The sequence below is a fragment of the Heloderma suspectum genome, chromosome 1 (assembly GCF_057233095.1).
Source record: "Heloderma suspectum isolate Gila_16-S chromosome 1, 16-S_ref, whole genome shotgun sequence".
Lineage (NCBI taxonomy): Eukaryota > Metazoa > Chordata > Lepidosauria > Squamata > Helodermatidae > Heloderma > Heloderma suspectum.
In genome coordinates this window covers 270,839,845-270,859,362 of record NC_139458.1, presented here as the reverse complement: position 1 = coordinate 270,859,362, position 19,518 = coordinate 270,839,845, and the positions used below count along the sequence as shown (strand labels likewise).

General features: G+C 41.0%; 1 protein-coding gene across 7 annotated transcripts in view; it reads right to left on the bottom strand.

The window, feature by feature from the left end:
• Positions 1-19,518, bottom strand: part of NBAS (NBAS subunit of NRZ tethering complex) — a 233,290-nt gene that overhangs the window by 19,119 nt on the left and 194,653 nt on the right. For 6 of the 7 annotated variants that reach the window (XR_014786542.1, XR_014786544.1, XR_014786543.1 and 3 more), the window contains 2 exons: positions 16,822-17,017; positions 8,032-8,171 (listed from right to left, as the gene is read on the bottom strand). Coding sequence is in view for 4 of the 7 variants with exons in the window: in XM_084826593.1 (XP_084682719.1) it covers positions 8,032-8,171; positions 16,822-17,017 (336 nt within the window). In the remaining 3 variants the exon portion in view is untranslated. Of the gene's footprint in view, positions 1-4,701; positions 4,781-8,031; positions 8,172-16,821; positions 17,018-19,518 lie in introns of those variants that run through there. The other variant, XM_084826595.1, reaches the window with a different exon arrangement.

The window sequence follows — 19,518 nt, the reverse complement described above, 5'->3', positions numbered from 1 at the left end:
CCACTGGGCAGTGATGGCTCTTGTCTGTGAACTTCTTTAGGTGACCTCCAGTTGGGTAACTAGCAATTGTCATGCAGACATGGAGTGGTATCCAATACGGGCAGTGTGCACATGGACAGTCCTGCCAGCCACAGGCTGCGTGCACCCAGCCCTGCGATCCGCCCCTTCCAGAAACCAGTGTTTTCACATGCATCAGGGCTTGCCGCTGGAGGCGTTATATTACAGCTGCGTGTGGACCACAGCCCAGTAAGGCTGGCTGTACACACACCACCCCTACTGGATACTACCCTTGGTTTTTTCTTCAGACTTTTGGTGGGTGGGGCTCTCAAGAATGGAACTTGACTGGAAGCTATCTGTCTGGAGAACATGGGAAAGCTGTCCTCTTCTGGTTAAGAATTGGGAGTCACAGAACTTGCTAAAGACTGCATGCCCAAACCAAGGCAGATTTCCTACTGGAAATTTTCCAAATGTGCCCCTTTGTGATGAGTTGCTCCATTTGCTTGGTTCATTTCAGGTCAATACAAGGCTTGTTCCACATTCAAATACTGAAAGCTAACCTAAATTACAGTCAGGGCCAGAAATATTGGAACAAGGATAACTGTTTTGGCAGTTGGCCTCTGTACACCACCACATTGAAGGTGAAAGGAAACACACCCAGATGGGAGCGAAGTCAGGACTTTCAGCTGTAATTCAAGGGGTATGACAAAAGTGGGGCACTAACCATTCAGGAAGTACAGCCAGTGGCATACACACACACCCATCGTTGGTGGCTCCTAAGTAATGGAACAAACCAACATCATTTCAAACTTAAGGATCGCCTTTAATACCTGGATGAAAATCCTTGGCAGTCAATGATGGCCTGAAGTCTGGAACCCATGGACACGACCAAATGCTGAGTTTCCTCCCTTGAGATGCTTTGCCAGGCCTTTACTGCAGCTGCCTTCAGCTGCTGCTTGTTTGTGGGTCTTTCTGCCTTCAGTCTTGTCTTCAGTAAGGGAAAAGCATGCTCTATTGGGTTGAGATCAGGTTACTGACTTGGCCATTGCAGAACATCCCATTTCTTTGCCTTGAGAAACTCTGGGATAGCTTTTGCTGCATGTTTTGGGTCATTATCCATCTGCAATATGAAGTGGTGTCCTATCAGTTTGGCAGCATTTGGCTGAATCTGAGCAGAAAGTATAGCTCTATACACTTCAGAATTCATCCTGCTGCTTTTATCAGCAGTCAGTTCATCAATAAACACCAGTGACCCAGTTCCATTGGCAGCCATACATGCCCATGCCATAACACTGCCTTCACCATGTTTGACAGATGATGTGGTATGCGTTGGATCATGAGTTGTTCCTTTCTTTCTCCATACTTTTCCCATCATTCTGGTACAAGTTAATCTTGGTTTCATCAGTTCAAAGAATCTTATTCCAGAACTGGGCAGGCTTTTTAGGTGTTTGCTGGCAAAGGCTAATCTGGCCTGTCTGTTCTTGAGCGTTACCAGTGGTTTGCACCTTGTTGTGAAGCCTCTGCATTTACATTCATAAAGCCGTCTCTTGACTGTAGATGTTGACAATGACATGCCTACCTCCGCAAGAGCATTCTTGACGTGGCTAGATGTTGTGAAAAGGTTCCTCTTCACCATGAGCAGAATTCTGCGGTCATCCACTTTAGTTGTCTTCCGTGGTCTTCCAGGCCTTTTGCTGTTGCTGAGCTTGCCAGTTAATTCCTTCTTTTTCAGGATGTGCCAAACTGTTGTGTTGGACACTACCACCGTTTTTGCTATCTCTCTGATGGATTTATTTTGTTTCCTCAGCCTAATGATGGCTTCCTTCACTCGCATGGACACCTCTTTGGACCTCATGTTGAGAGTTCCAGTGAACAGCTACCAAATGCAAATGTAACATTCAGAACCACCTCCAGGCCTTTTACCTGCTTGATTGGTCATGGGGTACCCAGGAAACAGGCCGCACCTGGCCATGCAGCAGCTTGTCAGCCATGTTTTCCATTACTTATGAGCCACCAATGATGGGTGTGTGTGTATGCCACTGGCTGTACTTCCTGAAGGGTTAGTGCCCCACTTTTGTCAATCCCTTGAATTACAGCGGAAAGTCCTGACTTCGCTCCCATCTGGGTGTGTTTCCTTTCAACTTCAGTGTGGTGGTGTACAGAGGCCAACTGCCAAAACAGTTATCCTTGTTCCAAAATTTCTGGCCCTTACTGTATTTCAGATGCAAGTTTAGTGGAATAACTATCTTTGTATATCTGAATGTCTACCTTTGTGTATCTACCACTAGAAGACACTTGGGGATGTATGGGGTACAAATATGGTGGAGCAAGCAAAGGGTCCTCATACCTCCTGAAGTGATTCTGGTGAAGCCTATTCTTTTATACCAATGCCATCCTCAGCACCACTTGCTATATACAATTGAAAAGGCAGATGTGATGGTATTCCACACAGCTCAATTTGAGTGAAAACTGATGAAATCGTTAGCTTTATTCCTCCTTGACAACTTAATTAAATTGGTTTAATCAGTCACCATTATTAGGCGCAGCTTTATATAAGTGCTGCTGCTGACAGTAAATGTTATCCTTTCCCTTTTTTTTTTAAATTGTTGGATCATGTCCAACCATTGGCTAAGCTCAAATATTACTGGAGTGGCATGCAAGGCTCTTCCCAGCAGCTGGGTCTCATGTAGGAATGAGTAGATTTCTCCACTCCATTATTTTTCCACGGGTTTACTCTGTGCCAAATTCCTAGGGCCGGCTCTACCATTAGGCAGTGTGAGACAATTGCCTCAGGCAACAGATGCTGGGGGGTAGCAGTGGCAGCCTCCCAGCTGCTCCTCCTGAACTCCCTGGCTGCTCCCTCTGTAGGAGGACAGAACTGTGTACGGTACGCAACCTGTCCTGGACCCTCTAAACTACCCTATTGCCTCAGGTGTGGTGGAGGACAACTGCCATCGCCAGTGCAGTGCCAGTACAATTGTCTTCTGTACATGGAAAAGGAAGGTGGCATCACTTTGTCCTTCGCCTCAGGCAGCAAAATTGGGTTGGACCTGCAGATTACACTCCATCTGGTTTAAACATGGAGATTTTCTAAAAATAGATTTCAACATTGGTGCAAGTACAATTAGCAGCAACTTTCAGTTTTGGTCTCCTTTCTTACAGGTTACTGATGTGCACTGGCATATATGTACACTGATTAAATCACAGTGCAAAAAAGAAATATTTATGTCAGACAACACCAGGATTCTGTTTTGCACTGTGATTGAATGAAGGCAGCACCCTTATTCATTACTGGTGCATGAGTATCTGGCAAATTCCATCTGTGTTTCATCCTTATAGGCACCATCATACACACATACAGTCTAACACAAAGGCTGGAAAAAAAATGGTGACAGCAACCTGAGTCAGCTGCAGCAATAATGGAGCAGAAGAGGAGTGGTGGACATTTGTATTTCTTGTGTTTGCACTTGGCTGTTTAGGGAGAAAGAGACTTCTCTTTAATACCTGAATACAGATGCTAGACCCCATGGTACACCCTACCACTAAGGCCCTGAAGACAAATTCAGAACACGGTTTGAAATAGACAGATAAAAATATGTTTTAACATCTAAACACAAATGTACTGCTTTGGGTTATCCATGTGATACATGGCTTTTCAGACAGAAGTGTGAGAAAAGGTTGGAGGGTGTGATTATTATAGTGAAGAACAATGTGTGACCAAGAAGGGGATGAGCTGATAAAAAAAAAAAAAACCTATATGGAAGGCTGATTGGCAGATTGGCTAGGCAGAGAGCCAGGAATGCCTACATGTACCCTAGATATATCGACAAAGCCAACGTCAGACACAATTTGGAAACAGATGGAAAGCAGATTGAGATCAGAGTTAAAAGCTAAAAACTATATAACTGATCCATTTTTCATCTTGCACACTAAATACTTACCATGGATTGATTAAAGTTAGAAATGTATAAATGTATGGAAGACCTGTATTTTTTTCTAAACTGGAATGCTCAGATCACTTATTTTTATGGCAGTGGCATTCTTAAAAGGCTATGTTAGTGTCCTAACCAGGGTTTTATTTAGGTACAACTACCCCCACTTAATTGACATGCCACACAGTAAAAACACACAACCTCATTAAAAGTTAGGAGAGAACAGAGTTTAAGACTACACAGAAATTATGAATGTGCTATGGTTAGTGTTTCTGCCAAAATGCTCCCCTCTAAACTAAGTTAATAGAAGAATACAAATTATCTACACAATTAAATTTTACCTTAGTAAAATCTCTCTCTCTCTCTCTCTCTCTCTCTCTCTCTCACACACACACACACACACACACACTTAAGCCCATTTATTTGGGGGGGAGCATTTCTGAATTTCAGACATAAGGTGATCAAAAATATTTGAAATGTAAAATGAACTTCACATTATAACTAGCCTTTCTGAGCTAGAGTTAATTGAATGGAAGGGAAGGGAGAAGGACTGCAGGATGTCTAGGCCTTTATCATTAAATTATCATTAAATTTTGTTCCTTTTTAAGGAGGTCGTGGAAGATAGTCAATTAACTAGTTAAGCAACTAAAACCCTTTTGATCAACAAAAAGGTTCTCTAATTATACAGGCTGATGGTTTTGAAAAATCGTTCATTATTTTTTAATAAAAGAGCTTACAAAAGCTGTGAGTGGGGCACACGACCTTAGAAGAGGCATCCCCCCTTCTCTCTCCTTGCATCAAGGAGGGTCTCTTCTAAGATGGTGGTTGCTATGGCATGCTGCATGCATTATCTAAAAAAAACAAATACAATATTTTTCCCTTCAGAAACATTTTTATTCATATGTAAAAATTATGCAGGTTTACTTCATAATTTGATTGTCAAAACCTCATCTCATTACTCCTCTAAGATATATTTAGTCAGGTAACAGTCCTTTGAAAATCTGGACAATTGCTGACAGCATAAATTCACATTGACCAGTGAAATCTTTGGATGCGTAATGCAAGCTATATGAAAAGAAAAAGAATAGCAGCTATTTTGTTCTATCCTTCTTGCCAAAAGTAAACTTTAAAAAAACAGATGTAGATAAAGAGTGAAGATTCATGGAAAGGCAAAATCTTTAAGTACCACATAAATAGCTGCAGTACTTATAAAGGCTGATTAACAGCCATATGAAACCTGAATCATGCACAGCACATCAGCTTTCTTTATAGTGGCAAGATGTATAGGCTTTCTCTATGATGAGCCATATACATACATATTTGGGACTATAATCTGAAAAGCAAACAGTATAGATTTGGTTTGGTAGTGCTTATAAAGGAAGGAATAGCTAGAGAGGTACATAATTCTTTGTGTTTAGCTCGGAATCCACTGACATCAGTACGCATATTATATTACATATTACGTGAACTGACCTGCAGTGTACAGAGTATGAATGCAATGGAAGGGTCCACAATTGAGTGGAAAAACATCTCTCATGGGGAGAGCAATCCTATGGCCCCTAGATAGTGACTAGAGGGCCACAGGATAATTCGGATTCCTGGATCTGAGGTCAGAGACAGCACTCCAACCTCGGACCCAGGAGTCCGAGCTCTCTGCCCCCTCCCCCTCCCCCTCACAGCTGGCATGGAGAGAACAGTGCCAGCGACCTCGGACAGGAGGAAAAGGGTGTGTGCCAGTGGGCGACGAGGGAAGGGGATTGGGAAGGCAGTTTACAAGGAATCTTCCAGTCTCTCCAGCCTCCTTCCCTCCCCCTCCCGATGCCTCAGCTAGACAAGCAAAAACGCCTGTCCAGCAAAAAGGCAGAGTGGGAGGAACGCAGAGGTGAAGATCGCCTCTGCGCTCCTCCTGTTCTGCATAGGATACTCGTCAGCCTCCGAGTTCAGAGGCTGATGGGCACCCTGATAGGATTGTGCCCTAAAAGGATCTCAGCCTGGTTCACAAGGCTTACCATCACATATGAACCAAGCCACTGTGAACAATTCCTATCTGATATGTAAGAGGTCTTCAGCACTCAAAATTACATAGACCAATGGCCTGATCCAGCACAAGCAGCTCCATATTTCATATAACATACCCTTTGTATTGCATATAACATAACTTTCTAAGGCTACAATCCTGTACCCACTTACCTGGGAGTAAGCCCCATTAAACAGTGGGTCTCACTTCTGAGTAGATGTGTATAGGATTGTGCTCTGAGTTTCAAGTCTACATACGGAGGAATGAAGATATGGGCCAGGCTGCCACTGGGAAAAAAATAAGGAGTTTTCTTCCTCAAACCACAAATTACTAATTTCTTCTTGAAAAGTAGAAACATGGGGTAGTGTGTGCCAAAGAGTGTAGTGGTGGCCACCAATTTGGATGGCTTTAAAAGGGGGTTAGACAAATTCCTGGAGGAGAAGGCTATCAATGGCTGCTAGTCCTGATGGCTCTGTGCTACCTCCCATATCAGAGGCAGTATGGCTATGTACACCACCAGTTGCTGGGGAGCATGGGCAGGAGGGTGCTAATGCACTAGTGTCCTGCTTGTGGGTTTCCTGTGGGCAGCTGGTTGACCACTGTGTAAACAGCACACTGGATTGGATGGACCCTTGGTCTGATCCAGCATGGCTCTTATGTTCTTATGAACTAGCAGAGTGTCCTCTTCTCCCATGTGAGGGGACAGAGACTCTGTCTGCCATCAAGGCGTGGCTGTTTCCACCTGCCTTGCCACACCCTCAGTCTTAGAAGCATTCATAAGGAAGCTGATGCTACTTGAGAGAGAGAGAAGGTCACCACGACAGCTTCGAGACTTCTCTCTTTCATAGAATCGTAGGGTTGGAAGGGGCCTACAAGACCATCGAGTCCAACCCCCTGCTCAGTGTAGGAAGCCTGATTCTCAGGCGGTCTCCCATCCAAGTACTAACCAGGGCTGACCCTGCTTGGCTTCCAAGATCAGACAAGATCGGGCACATCCAGCCCTTTGCTCTGGATAGTGTACAGGTTTGTAACTGTCCAGGGAGAGGATTTTTCCATCTTTCCTCTCATTGTGCTCTGCTGCCAGCAGACAGCCAGGAGTGGAGGCCCACGAGGATGAGAGTGCCCTTTCTTTGCTCAGAACATGGAACCCTGGTGAGAGGAGGGTCTCTTTCTTGGGGGGGGGGGGGCTGCTTGAAAAACACATCAATTTTTCTTTCCCTTTTTTGCTGTTAATTTGATGTAGATGAGGAATCTTATTGTTAGGGCTCTTAGCACAAACCATTTATTGAATTGTTTAATGCAAGTACATGCTATTATAGGAACTGAATATTGTTAACTGACCTACTGGTATGTCTGTACTTATTCCAGTTCTGACACATTTTAAACGAACTGTGACGGCGTTAACGCTGTATTGCAATCTATTACAATTACGACTATTGTACGTGTTTGTTTCCTGATCCGGTTTGAGCACAATATATATGTTAAATACAGTATATAACTAAATTCCTCTATGACTATGTATTTAGAAACTTGTAAAGAAGAAAAAGAACAATAACCAACACACTGGAAGAGAATCCTTGCTTTTACATAACACATTTGTCCTGATCTATTTCTATAAAATTTGGATTTGCCTTTGTCTAGAAGGCACATGTAAGCACATACCAGTATTTTATAAAGGTTGAAGTCAATCTTACTTCCTTCTAGTAAGCATTCTTAGGATCCAGATAATAGAAACAGCTATTATTAAAGTTTTGTGTAAATCCAGAACTTGTAAAAAATTAAATGTACAAAGAAGCAAAACTGGACTGGGTATAATTGCCAAGTCATTGCCTTAAAATATGCTGGCTTCTAGTGTTTGCGAAAAATCAAAAATCAAAAATCCATAATTCTAAAGTTTTGTGTGTTTCACAAGGACACACATATAAGATAGCTATTTTTACAGCTTAAAAGTTGGGGGTGAATCCACGGATATTAGACTCTTAGCAAAAGGAAAGCGCTATCAAAAAGAAAAGTAGGACAACACATACTTAAAAAAACCACACAGGGACATTTTTAGCTCCTGCTAGCGTGTGAACAAATACTTACACATTTGGACTTTTCATAGGTGGCCAAGCTTGCAGAAGCATAACTAAATGCTGAAATTCGTCATTGTCTTCAGTGGTTTCCAAAAGTTTCAGGAAGAGAATGTACCTCTTTTCTTCATTTTCAATATCAGTTAGCTCTACCTAAAAAAAAATGGGAGAAAGCAACATGTTAAATGTAGGATTTAGATTAAAGAAGCCAACTATGGTATAATTTTTCAGCAAGAAATATGATGTATTCTTATCTGAAAGCAAAGCCATCATTGCAAAATACAGAAGCAGTCTAAGGTCTTCTTAGGAAGTATTTTATTCAGGCTCGTATCCAATTAAGTGTGCTCAACACAGGGAAACACATAGATAATATTAAATTAGTGGGAGTTAATATTCCCCAAATAGCATTAAACCCAAATAAGCAGATTAATGGAACAGTGCAAATGATCCCTCCACTTCCTTGAATTCCCTACACAAATGAAAAACATGATACTTTACCAGTGCAGATTACTAGATATGACATGTAACATTTTATTGTAACATTAAATCTTAATTTCCAGAAGGCTGGCCATCTTAGTCTGTTGCAGCAAAAGCACCAAAGAGTCTCATGGCGCTTTAAAAACAAGTTATTCTGGCAGAAGCTTTCGTGGACATTGTCAATTCCCCATGACAACATTATTTACATTTCCCACCCACTCCCTGCCCGCATGTGTGTGTATATAAATCTGCCAATTTGACATTAATACTTCAGGCATCTGACAAAGAGGATAATGTCCATGAAAGCTAATGCCAGAATAAATTTGTTGGTCTTTAAGGTGCCACAAGACTGTTTTTTTATTAAATCTTAAAGATCCTATGCTTTGATAGCAAAGTATTTATAGCCTATCTAGATGGAACCCCCCAAAATGTTACACTGCTCCAAAGGAAAATTTCTGAAATCCTAGGTTGTATCTAATGTAATGCTAGTGGAAAACGTACAAGGGGTGGCGTTGTTCTGCTTGTGGCTGCATGTTCCACTAGAAGTTGCACAACTGCTAGTGGAATAAAGTAGCACAAGTAATTTGTTGTTGTTCAGTCGTGTCCGACTCTTCGTGACCCCATGGACCATAGCACGCCAGGCCTTCCTGTCCTAGCACAAGTAATACCTAGCATAATAAAGTCATAGTGAGTTGTGAAAGCCCTTGTGCAATGACTTGCACAAGTGGAATAAACACATTAGATTTGACACTCGTGAAAAGATGAAAATGGGGTTTCCACAAACAGTGGATGCTTTGCGTTAGCTGAATGACACCATGGGATTCAATCGCCTTAAAGCAAATTCAAGTGTTTTTCAGTCCTAAACTTAACACTGCTTCACTGAAATTGGCTATGAGAACATCAGAAGCAATTCTTTTAAAAAGCAGTGCAGTGATGAGTCAATGGACAGGACACAAAATGGTATAGGCATGAAGATGGGGAAAACTAACCTGCAACAAGGTTTGAAAGATCAATGTGAGTTCAAAGATACCTGAATGCTACAGTTCCATAAAGAAACTGTCTTAAAACCTAGCCATCTTTGTATTATGCATTTTCAGGCAAAACATGGGCCTTTTCATTTTATTTGACCCAAGCTATAACGGTACTGGAAATAAAAGTAACCAAGGAGCCAGAGCTGGACCTTAACAGTGCAGTCTTTGCTGTGCCCTATGAGCAGGAGAACGAAATAAACATATATTTGCATAATTCCTTATGAACAAACATATGAAGCTATGTAATACTGAATCAGCTTATTGGTCAGTCTAGTCTACCTTTAGTGGCAACAGCTCTTCAAGATCTTAGGCAGACATTTTCCCCAACTCAGCTACTTTTTATTCAGAAATGGCTGAAATTGCTTAATGAACATAGTTTACACAGGTTGCAGCACTCTGCTTTTATTAGGGCAAAAACTGTTGGTACGCAGTCACAAGAACGTATAGTCTTAGACTTTCTAGCACAACAGAACCCACCCCAAATATACAAAGTTTGAAAAATAACTCCATTTTTGAGGTGGAGGCTGTGCCTATGCTTTGATTCTGAAGTGATTTTGTGGAAAGGGTAGAACTGTAGCTAGGGACAGCATGTCCCTTTGGCATGTGGCTTGTAAACCCAGTCCCATCCCCAATACCTATTAACTATGTGGGAAAATAAAGAGGCCATTTTTAAAAAAGGCTTTGGCCTCCTCACTTCACTCCCTTCGCCCATAATTCCTTGTGGGCTACCACTTGTTCCCTCTGAAGTTAAATCTCAATAGCCTGCTAACCTATTTCCCCAAACCAAGCTTCCTACCAATATTAAGATTCTACCAGGAAAAACTAACAAGATCTTTTGGTTTATAGATCAAAGGAGACTGCAAAAGGGCTTGGTCATTAAGGTAAGTTTGTGGAATGACCTCCCCAGAGAGGCATGCCTGGCACCTACGCTGTAGCCTTTTCAGCACCAGGTGAAGACCTTTTCTTTATTTTCCCAGGCATTTTGTCCTTTCAAGTTTCTGTTGTTTTTAAATCTGTTACTGTATCTTAAATCTCTGCATTGCTGCTGTTTTTTATTTTTGTTTTATACGGTTGTTTTAAACTTTAAACATTTTAGATTATGTTTTATCATGTTGTATTCTATACTTTTAATTGCTGTGAACCACCCAGAGAGCTTCAGCTATTGGGTGATATAGCAATGTAATAAATAAATAAATAAAGTAAGTGGAGGAGCAGATGTCAATGTAAATTATATCCTGGGACCTAGGAGAACAAGCTCACATAAAAACAAGTGCAATCCAATGGGAAAAGCTTGGTAATTAATTCAAATCAAGGCAACAGTTCTTTTAAAAAAAATCTGAAATCTTAATGCGACTTTGTCATCACAATACATTGTAAAAACTTGCTCATGGGAACTGAGCTGCAACTAGAATAATAACAACAACACTTATTTATCAGATAGTTCATGAGTATTGACTTTATATAAATGAATATATGCATATATGAATACAATGGGTATATTCTGTATAAAGCATACTGAAATGAATATTATACATGAATAAATGTTATATAATACATATTTAACAGGAAAAAATGATGAACTATTGATATAATTCTTAATTTGCACATTTTCCTTCTCAGGGTACATTCAGCACTGCTTGTTTCTGGATCTAATCGCAGTGGATCATGGTAGAAAGCTGATCAATTTCCTTGAAGTATAGGGTTACAAGGGAAATTATGTGACTGAGGAATCAATTAGGAGCTAACTTTCCTGATAGTCTGAAGTTATCTTTCATTTTTAGTTATCTACATGAATTCTTCTGCAGCTCAGGATAAAGGAGATGATTCAATAGTAGCCAAGACAAAACAAGTAGCACTCTTCACTAGGCAGATCACAACAATTCATGTTGTGAAACCTACCTTTTCCAAGAGATATATTTTCATTAGAAGCACTGGCATTCATAAGAATAGATTGAAATGAGAACTTAGATGTAATATTGCTGCAGTAAACAACAGGTGGAAATCAAGCATTTGCCTTTTGTGGAATTCACGGAAGTGTAGATAAACTATGTGCATTTGTTAAATGCCCATAAAACTGCCCGCCCTTGCTCGTCTACCAAGCCTCAAAACAATGGCGGAGTTATTCACATTGTAACAAAATCCATGTTAATACATTCAGTACCATGTAAAAAAAGTAAGTATCTCACAAATATTCTTAGGTTCTTGACTGCCATGAAAATTTGAATTAATACAGCAGAATTGCAAAGAAAGCATTTGAGAGTAGCCCCTTATTGCTACAATACATTATCAGTCACAATGAAGCTCTAGTAAAGATAAGCTACAGTTAGATTTATTCACAGTAGAAGGGCTCTCAAAAACAACCCAAATTAGATATATACTTTACCTTAAGATAGTGTGCCAACAGACCTTTTTTGGCAAAGGTTCTCGAGAGAGGTGTAGCGATGCAACAGCAGAAGCTTTTGGATGATGCTGATTATCTTAGACCCATTTCAGTCTGGGTTCCTGCCTGAATTTGGGACTGAATGAGGCTTGGTCATCCGGATGGATTACCTTTATCAACAGAGGGACAGGAGGAGCGTGGCCCTTTTGGTCTTGCTCAGTCTCTCAATGGCTTTTGATGCCATTGACCATGGCATCCTTCTGGACCATCTCAGTGGGCTGGAAGTTGAGGGCACCGTATTGCAGTGGTTCTGCTCCTACCCACAGGGTCATTTCCAGAGAGAGACATTGGGAGACTGTGTCCTGGTTCACATGTCACAGCCTCCCAGAGTTTGTTTAAACCCTGGGTAGTCATGAACAAGTGGGAGCAAGCAAGTGTGCTGACTTCCAGCCACCTGCCCATTGAGCTAAACAATCCAGGAATTCTCCATCCCTGGTTTGTTTATTGTTATGATCGAACCCAGAATTGTGGGTTGCTGGGGGACAGACAACCCAGAGTTAGAACTCAAGAACAAACAATGGGTCTTAATTCTGGGTAGTCTCTCCCCCAACAACCCACAATTCCGGGTTCGGATGTCACAATAAACAACCCAGGGATGGAGCATCCCTAGATTGTTTAGCTCCACCTAGCTGCAGTGGGAGCCATCAAGTGGCAAGAATGCTCACTCCTACTCCAACAACTATGTGAATTGGGCCTGTTTCTCCCCCCCGATCCCCCACCCTGAAATTGTACTGTGATATTGATTTTTAAAATGGCTTTACCAATTTGCACCTTGCTGTACATCTCTGAGTATGGAGTGCATTCCACCAAAAAAAGTGTTCAACAACATGTGCACATTTGAAAAATGTGTACAAACACACTTTAGTAATGGGTGCATGCATTCCAAAATGTGTATGTTTAAAAATGTGCATTTTGTCATATGGATGTTTGTTAAAAAAAAAAGCAAAAAAACTCGAGCATTCACAGAAATGGGATGGCATGAACTTGACCTCCCCCCTGCCCCCAGACAGTCTCAATGACACTAAGAGTGACAGATCCATCCATCCCTAACAGGACTGCACAGTTTATGACTTAGCAGGTTGGAAGGTGCTCTATCAGCCACATAACATTGTGTGCCTGGCTTTGAAGTTTGAGGGATCTGGCATAATCAAGAGATTTATCCCTTTGAAGGTGGATTATAGGACATGCGAGCTTGGACTATTACCACAAGGTTCAGAAGAATCAGAATTCAGAAGGTACTGCTAAAACTATTATACAACTGTATTTTTATAAATTAGACCATGGCCACACAAAGCTTTTGGGGCAGATCAGAGAGCTAGTGCAGTGGGAACCAGAAATAAGTGGAAATACTCATTTCTGGAACAGGGCAGGTCATGGAGCTCACAGATGGGAGCTCTGCTGACCTGTCCCAATCCATAAACAAGTGTTTCTGCTCATGTCCCGGTCTCCTTTATGAGGCACTATCCCCTGTTGTGCTAGCTGCTGGCATAATGGAATGAGTGCAACAGCAATACAGGATACTGGTCAGATGGAATATAATATATATTCTAGCTGTAATCCTATAGCTGTCTACATGAGTGACTGTGGAGGCAGTAAGGCAAGTACTAACAGCACAGTCTGCATTGCCAGCCTCCAGTATCAATGAGGGGCAAGAAAAAGGTGACATAAAAAGCTATAAAACTGTATAGGAAATTGACTCTCCACTTGGTAAGATAGTCACCCCAAGCATTTTTGTTTACCTCTCTCCAGGGGGCAATTTGATGCTATGTGAAAGAAAACACATTCACACAGACAAAAGTTAAGATTGAAAAATTCCACCCTGAATATTTACTTGGATTAATGTAGTTTCTATAGACATTTTAAAATCTTTGCACCAATTATACACTAAAAAAAAATAGCAATACTCTCCTTTGGGGCTGTGCTGATTGTTCTCCTTCTTTTGATTTTTGGGTCAAAAGTAGTGCTGGGGCAGATTTATCAACCCCCCTAAATATTTATCAATCCCCCATAACTACGAGAATATTCACCTTTTCTGTTACTGTTCACTGCCATTGTTTTCCCTATCTACTGCTGCTTTGGTGCCATTTTAAAATTCTAATTAGTTGGAATTCTTCATGAATGTCACATGGGCAATCCTAATAAATCAGGGCACACGCACAGGGCGTGATATCACAGAACTACATAGTCAAATCAGTTTTGGCTACAAAATGACATTACTGAGGGCAAGTGAAGTTAATTCAGAGTGAAAGCAGGGTAAACACATGCCCTGTTTAGAAACCATAATCTCAGAATCACTCGAGAGTTTTTTGTTTTTTTTAATGCTGCCAAAAATGCGTGTGAAATGTACCCCATAGGTCAAGCCAACACTTCTCTGTGGTAGCTGCTGTTCCTGGAATGCTACCTTTATTCCCAAAGGTATGCTTAAAATCATCAGTGAAGAAGTGAAGTGCACAAATACTCTGATAACAGCAGAAAACAACAAACCAGACCAAGATATACTAGAGTAAGGGACTGCTCAGCTATATGTGTTTTTTATTAATCTTACAAATTGGGTGTTTTAAGGAGAATGCCAGTACTTTGAGGTACATTTTTAATGCTCTGGTTAACTAGAAAATTGCAGAACCTGAAGAGCTCAGATAAAATGTATCAAGAGGATTAAAAACAACACATCTCACCTTCTGACTCACTCGTTAGCCCCCCCCCCCCCAGTTTCCCAAAGGTATGCCACTGGAATATGAATTAAGGCCTCTCAAGCCTTTGAAAAATGAGGACAACTGAATTTTTAATTTTGTTAACTAATCATTAGAGAACTGGAAATTGCTACACTTCCAACTGTGAGATAGGTGGCTGCCTCCATAAAGCACATTTTTAATTTTGCACAAGCTGGCCAGTTTCCCAGCAGTACATTGATTTGTGGGACCACTAACTTATAGCACCTAAAACATAATTAAATATTAAGTCCCACTTTGATATATGCAAAGCCTGACTAAGAGGATTACTTAGACACACCAAGGGTGGCTTTCGCACACATTCCGGTAATTGAACATAGCAATATCATTAAAATTAGCTTTACACAATAAGAATCCACATCCATCATTGGCATTATCTGGACTCACTTTAGGTGCTGGGCAGGAAATGATGTGTGGGGGGGTGTATACTGTCAGAAAGGAATGTGAAAATGGGAGAAGCAGAAAAATATTCTTTTAAAATGCTTAATGGCCAATGTGAAGCTACAATTAAAAATTACCTTCCCTTCTTATTCAAGTAACAAGAAACCTGGAAAGCTGAAATCATAATCATAATAAACCATTTAACTATTATGGCATAGCAGCATTTTTTCCAAAGTCCAGAGACGTCTTTAATTAGATCTCAGAAGGCTTGTGTATAAGGAGAATTATTTTTATTTCACTCTGATGTAGTTCTCATGTGAGGGCTCACTGAAAATAGCGCGTTTGCCTTTGCATTGGTCATTGGGTTAATTTATAATTTTCCATTGTTTCAAACAAAGCATGCTAGGTTTTATTTCTGAAGCAATGATCTCTGTAAAACCTTACTCCGAAACCTCGAAATAATTCATTATGACCATAAGACTTAGCAATGTATTGAATATCTCAGAAGAGTTCTTCATATCAGTTTGACTGACAAGCAGTGTAATGTGTTGAAGAACATCAAAGGAGGACCTGCAAAACCCACCCCATAATCCCTGTATCACAGAAGGTGGCAGCCTTTTTGGGCTGTGGACACATTTGGCAATTTGAGAATCTGTCCTGGGTACCACCACAAAATGGCTGCCATGTGTGGCAAAGGACAAGTAGCCTGCCCCAAAGACTTCAGTACAAGGCAGAGGTGGAGTCTGACCCCCAACACACTAAACAACTTCTTTGAACTCACAGTTTTCAGCACTAACAGAAACCTATTTTGTATCAATCCTAGCTGCTTGTAAGACAGTGTGTTAATATCTTTTTTAAAGTGGGAAGGCACCTTGGTGGACACCAAGAAAGGTGTCCTGGGACGCATTGGTGCCTATTGTCTATCCTTGCTGTATCAGGATCAAAACAGAATTGAACAGTGGGTTGTGCTGGGGTGTGGTGGGGAGGAATAAGTACTAGAATATAAAATACAAGCATTAGTCCTGAATACTTCCAGCCCCCTACCCCTACCCTACAGTACAACTTTCCCCAACATGGTGCCCTCCAGATGTTTTAGACTGCAACTCCCATGAACCCCAGACAGCATAGCCAATTATCAGGGATGAAGGGAATTGTAGTCCAACACATCTGGAGGGCACATGTTGGGGAATGCTGCCATAGTAAAATGGTCACTGAAGGTAGCTTTGAACATTACAAAAACTCAGGAAAAGGAGAAGCTCTACCTCAGTCTCTCTCAACCTGGACCATTCTTCTGAACTCTTTCTACTTTCTGGGCATCCTGAATCCAGCACCAATAATCTGTACCACATGCAGATTTTTCTGTGCAACATGCCCCAGCTCCACATTTTTCATGTATAGTTTTATTTTATATTTCATAAACTATTATTTTAATGTATTTTTATTGTATGAAGCCAGGATATGAATTCATTAGAAAATGATAAAGAGGGGAAAAAATCAACACAAAAAAGTCAGTAGCAAACGTATTTGATGAGAAATCCTTAAGAAAAAAGAATCTTCATATCTTCAGCATTCTCAAACAGTTCAATGAAGGTCTGAGCAACTACCATTTTTAGTATGGGTGACTGGCCAGATAGGCGATTAATAAATTCAATTAAAAAAAAAATAGAAGGCAAATTGTTTGCCCTTTAAAGACAATCCAGTTAACCATCTTAAAATGGGACGCACCATCACACAATATTGCCTACCTGAGTCTGCGGCCAACAGGCTTTGAGAACAGCTTGAGTTCTGAAGAGCACAAGCAGCTTGCTGTCCTCGTCGCTGAGGTGGAAAGCTTGCTCCAAAATCTGCAGCACTGTAATGCGAGGCTTCACTGGCAAAGAATCATCTCCACAGAAAGGTCTAAGCCAAGCCAAGAGGTCATCCGAAGACACTAGGTTCTCACTGCAATCAAATCAACAGCCACATCGGTTAAAAATGTTTTTTTTAATCCCATCCTTAACACCTCTCTCCCGATTATTTCATCACAGTCTTTAATGTGCTCTGCATGTAAGCACCTAGTAGTTTTTGCACTCATACGAATTAAACTTTCTTATGTTGCTGTTCTCAACCCTTCAGCAGCCTATGAATGTAACTTCTCATTAAAAACAAAAGCATGTAGACAGCATCAGGGTGGCAAAACGTATTAATATGGAGGCAATTTTTTTTTTTAAGGTCAGTTAATAATTCCTTGCTACATGACTATGTTCAAATGTTAATCTTAGAAATAGGTATAGAGAGCAGAAAATGTTTCTGACACACTGAACATCTAAAAAGATCATCCACAGCTGTTTAAAAATGCTAATCCAGATATATTCAAAGCTCCATCTTTGACATCTATATCTTCTATAACTTTAATCGCTGTGAACTGCCCAGACAGCTTCAGCTATTGGGCGATATACAAATGTAATAAATAAATAAATAAAAATTTTGTTTTTAATGTTCAAATGGCTCCACAAAAAGACATGCCCCCTGGATACAGAAACAGATCTGTAACCCATCTGTGTGATATGGGGTGGGGGTTTTTTTGGGGGGTAGGGTTTAAAAAAAAAAACCACGGAAAAGTACGCTGACTGCACTATAATTCCTGTTTATGCAGTCTAAAAGCTTAGCATTTAATACAGTAAATGTATAAGACATTGAGGCTGGGTTCCAAAAAACCTATACAAGCAATACTGGGCACCAAAGGGGTTTTTGGGTTGCTCACATTGCAAAACTTCTTTGGAGAGCAAGGATATTTTCCAAAGCAATTTGTGATATGGTATGGGGGTTAGGTTATGGAAAGCCTAACATGCATCTCCAACATTTTTAGCCCAAATACTGCATTTTGGAAACTGAAAGCTTCATTTCAAAACAGCTACTCATTCAGACTTGTGTGTGCAGTTTTTGCAGTTTTTATACTGAAGGTCCCAGATTCAACCCCTGGCATTGCCAGTTTAGAAAGTTTCAAGTAGATATAGCAGCAATATGAGAGAACTTCGCCTGAGATTTTGAGGAGTCTAGGGATGTTTGTTGCCGGGAATTCTGGGTTGTTTTTGGCTCGATGGAGTTCCGCTTTGTGCATGACTCATTTTGCATCTACGAGCCAAGCTGCAGGCTGTTCCCCGAACTCGGGGGATGTTTTAGCACTTGGGGGGGGGGGAGGTTCTGCCACTGGTGTAAATTTCTGAGCAATCTGTGTAAATTATGGCTGTAATTTGTGCAAATTGCTCAGAAATTTACACAAACGGCAGAAACTTCCAAAAATCGATGTGCCAAGTTCCCCAAAAATCTACAAACTGGGCTGCTTCGCTGTAGATCGAGTCAGGCGTTGCAGCAGGAACCGAAACAAAGTCCGTGGGGGCCGAGCTGAGAAAAATCTGTTGAACTTCACCCCCCAAATGGATTTCTCTGACATCCCTAGAGAAGTCACTGCTGTCAGTCGGAGTAGACAATACTGAGCAAGATGGACAGTCTGACCTGGTCCAAGGCAGCTTCTTGCGCTCTCTAGACATGTGCCTCCCCTGTGTGAATTTGGATTCTGTCACCTGGCAGACTTTTGTCAGATCCTTCCTCTGTCCTATTGTGGGTCGAACAAGTGCTGTTAAGTACTTTCATAGTAGTGAGGAAAATGTGCAGTATCTGCCTTCCTGTAACCACAAGGATGATGCTTCAACACTTCACAACAAAGTTATTCTATTATCTCTTCAGATTTTCTCACCGCTTTCTAGGAAAACTGGCTTTGCTATAAAAGTGGTGGGAATTGATCAGTTAGTTGGTTCTCCCCTTGGAGGGAGATCTCATAATATGGGCTTACATAGAGTAAAATTATTTTGTTCCTGTGAGAACAAGACTGCCCCAGGGAACTATGGGGGGGGGGGAAGTAGAGATTGCTCACCTTTCTCCTTTGTTTGTGAAGTTTGCCAGCAACCTTTTTTTTTTTTGGTCAGTTAAGGATGGCTACACTAGGGATCCTATTACTATTAAGCTAGAGAACTCTCCCTCTTGCATTTTTATTTTCTTCACTCTTTTAAAAGCCTGTAAACCTGGATTGACTTTAATGAACCAATAGTACTTTTTCATCATAATCTGTTCTTTAGGCTTATGCTATCACGTTGGCAATATGTGACCAATAGGTAAGAGGGTTCTCCTTTCAGTAACTGTGGATGCCCCACGGGTATTTAGGGATCCCAGTGGAGCTCTCTATAAAGGGAGTCTTAATACTCAAAATTATCAACAGCAACAGCTGAAGTTAAGGGAGATTTGGGGAGGGGCTTTTAACATTCCCCCCAAACCCACTTTTGATCCAGGATCTTAACAAAGATCTGCTGCCCTGTCCCTACACAAAGAGAATAAAAAATCCCACTGAGTGTGCCCAAAGTACTGCTCTGGATCCTGTCCTAATACCTTAATTCCTCACACTCACC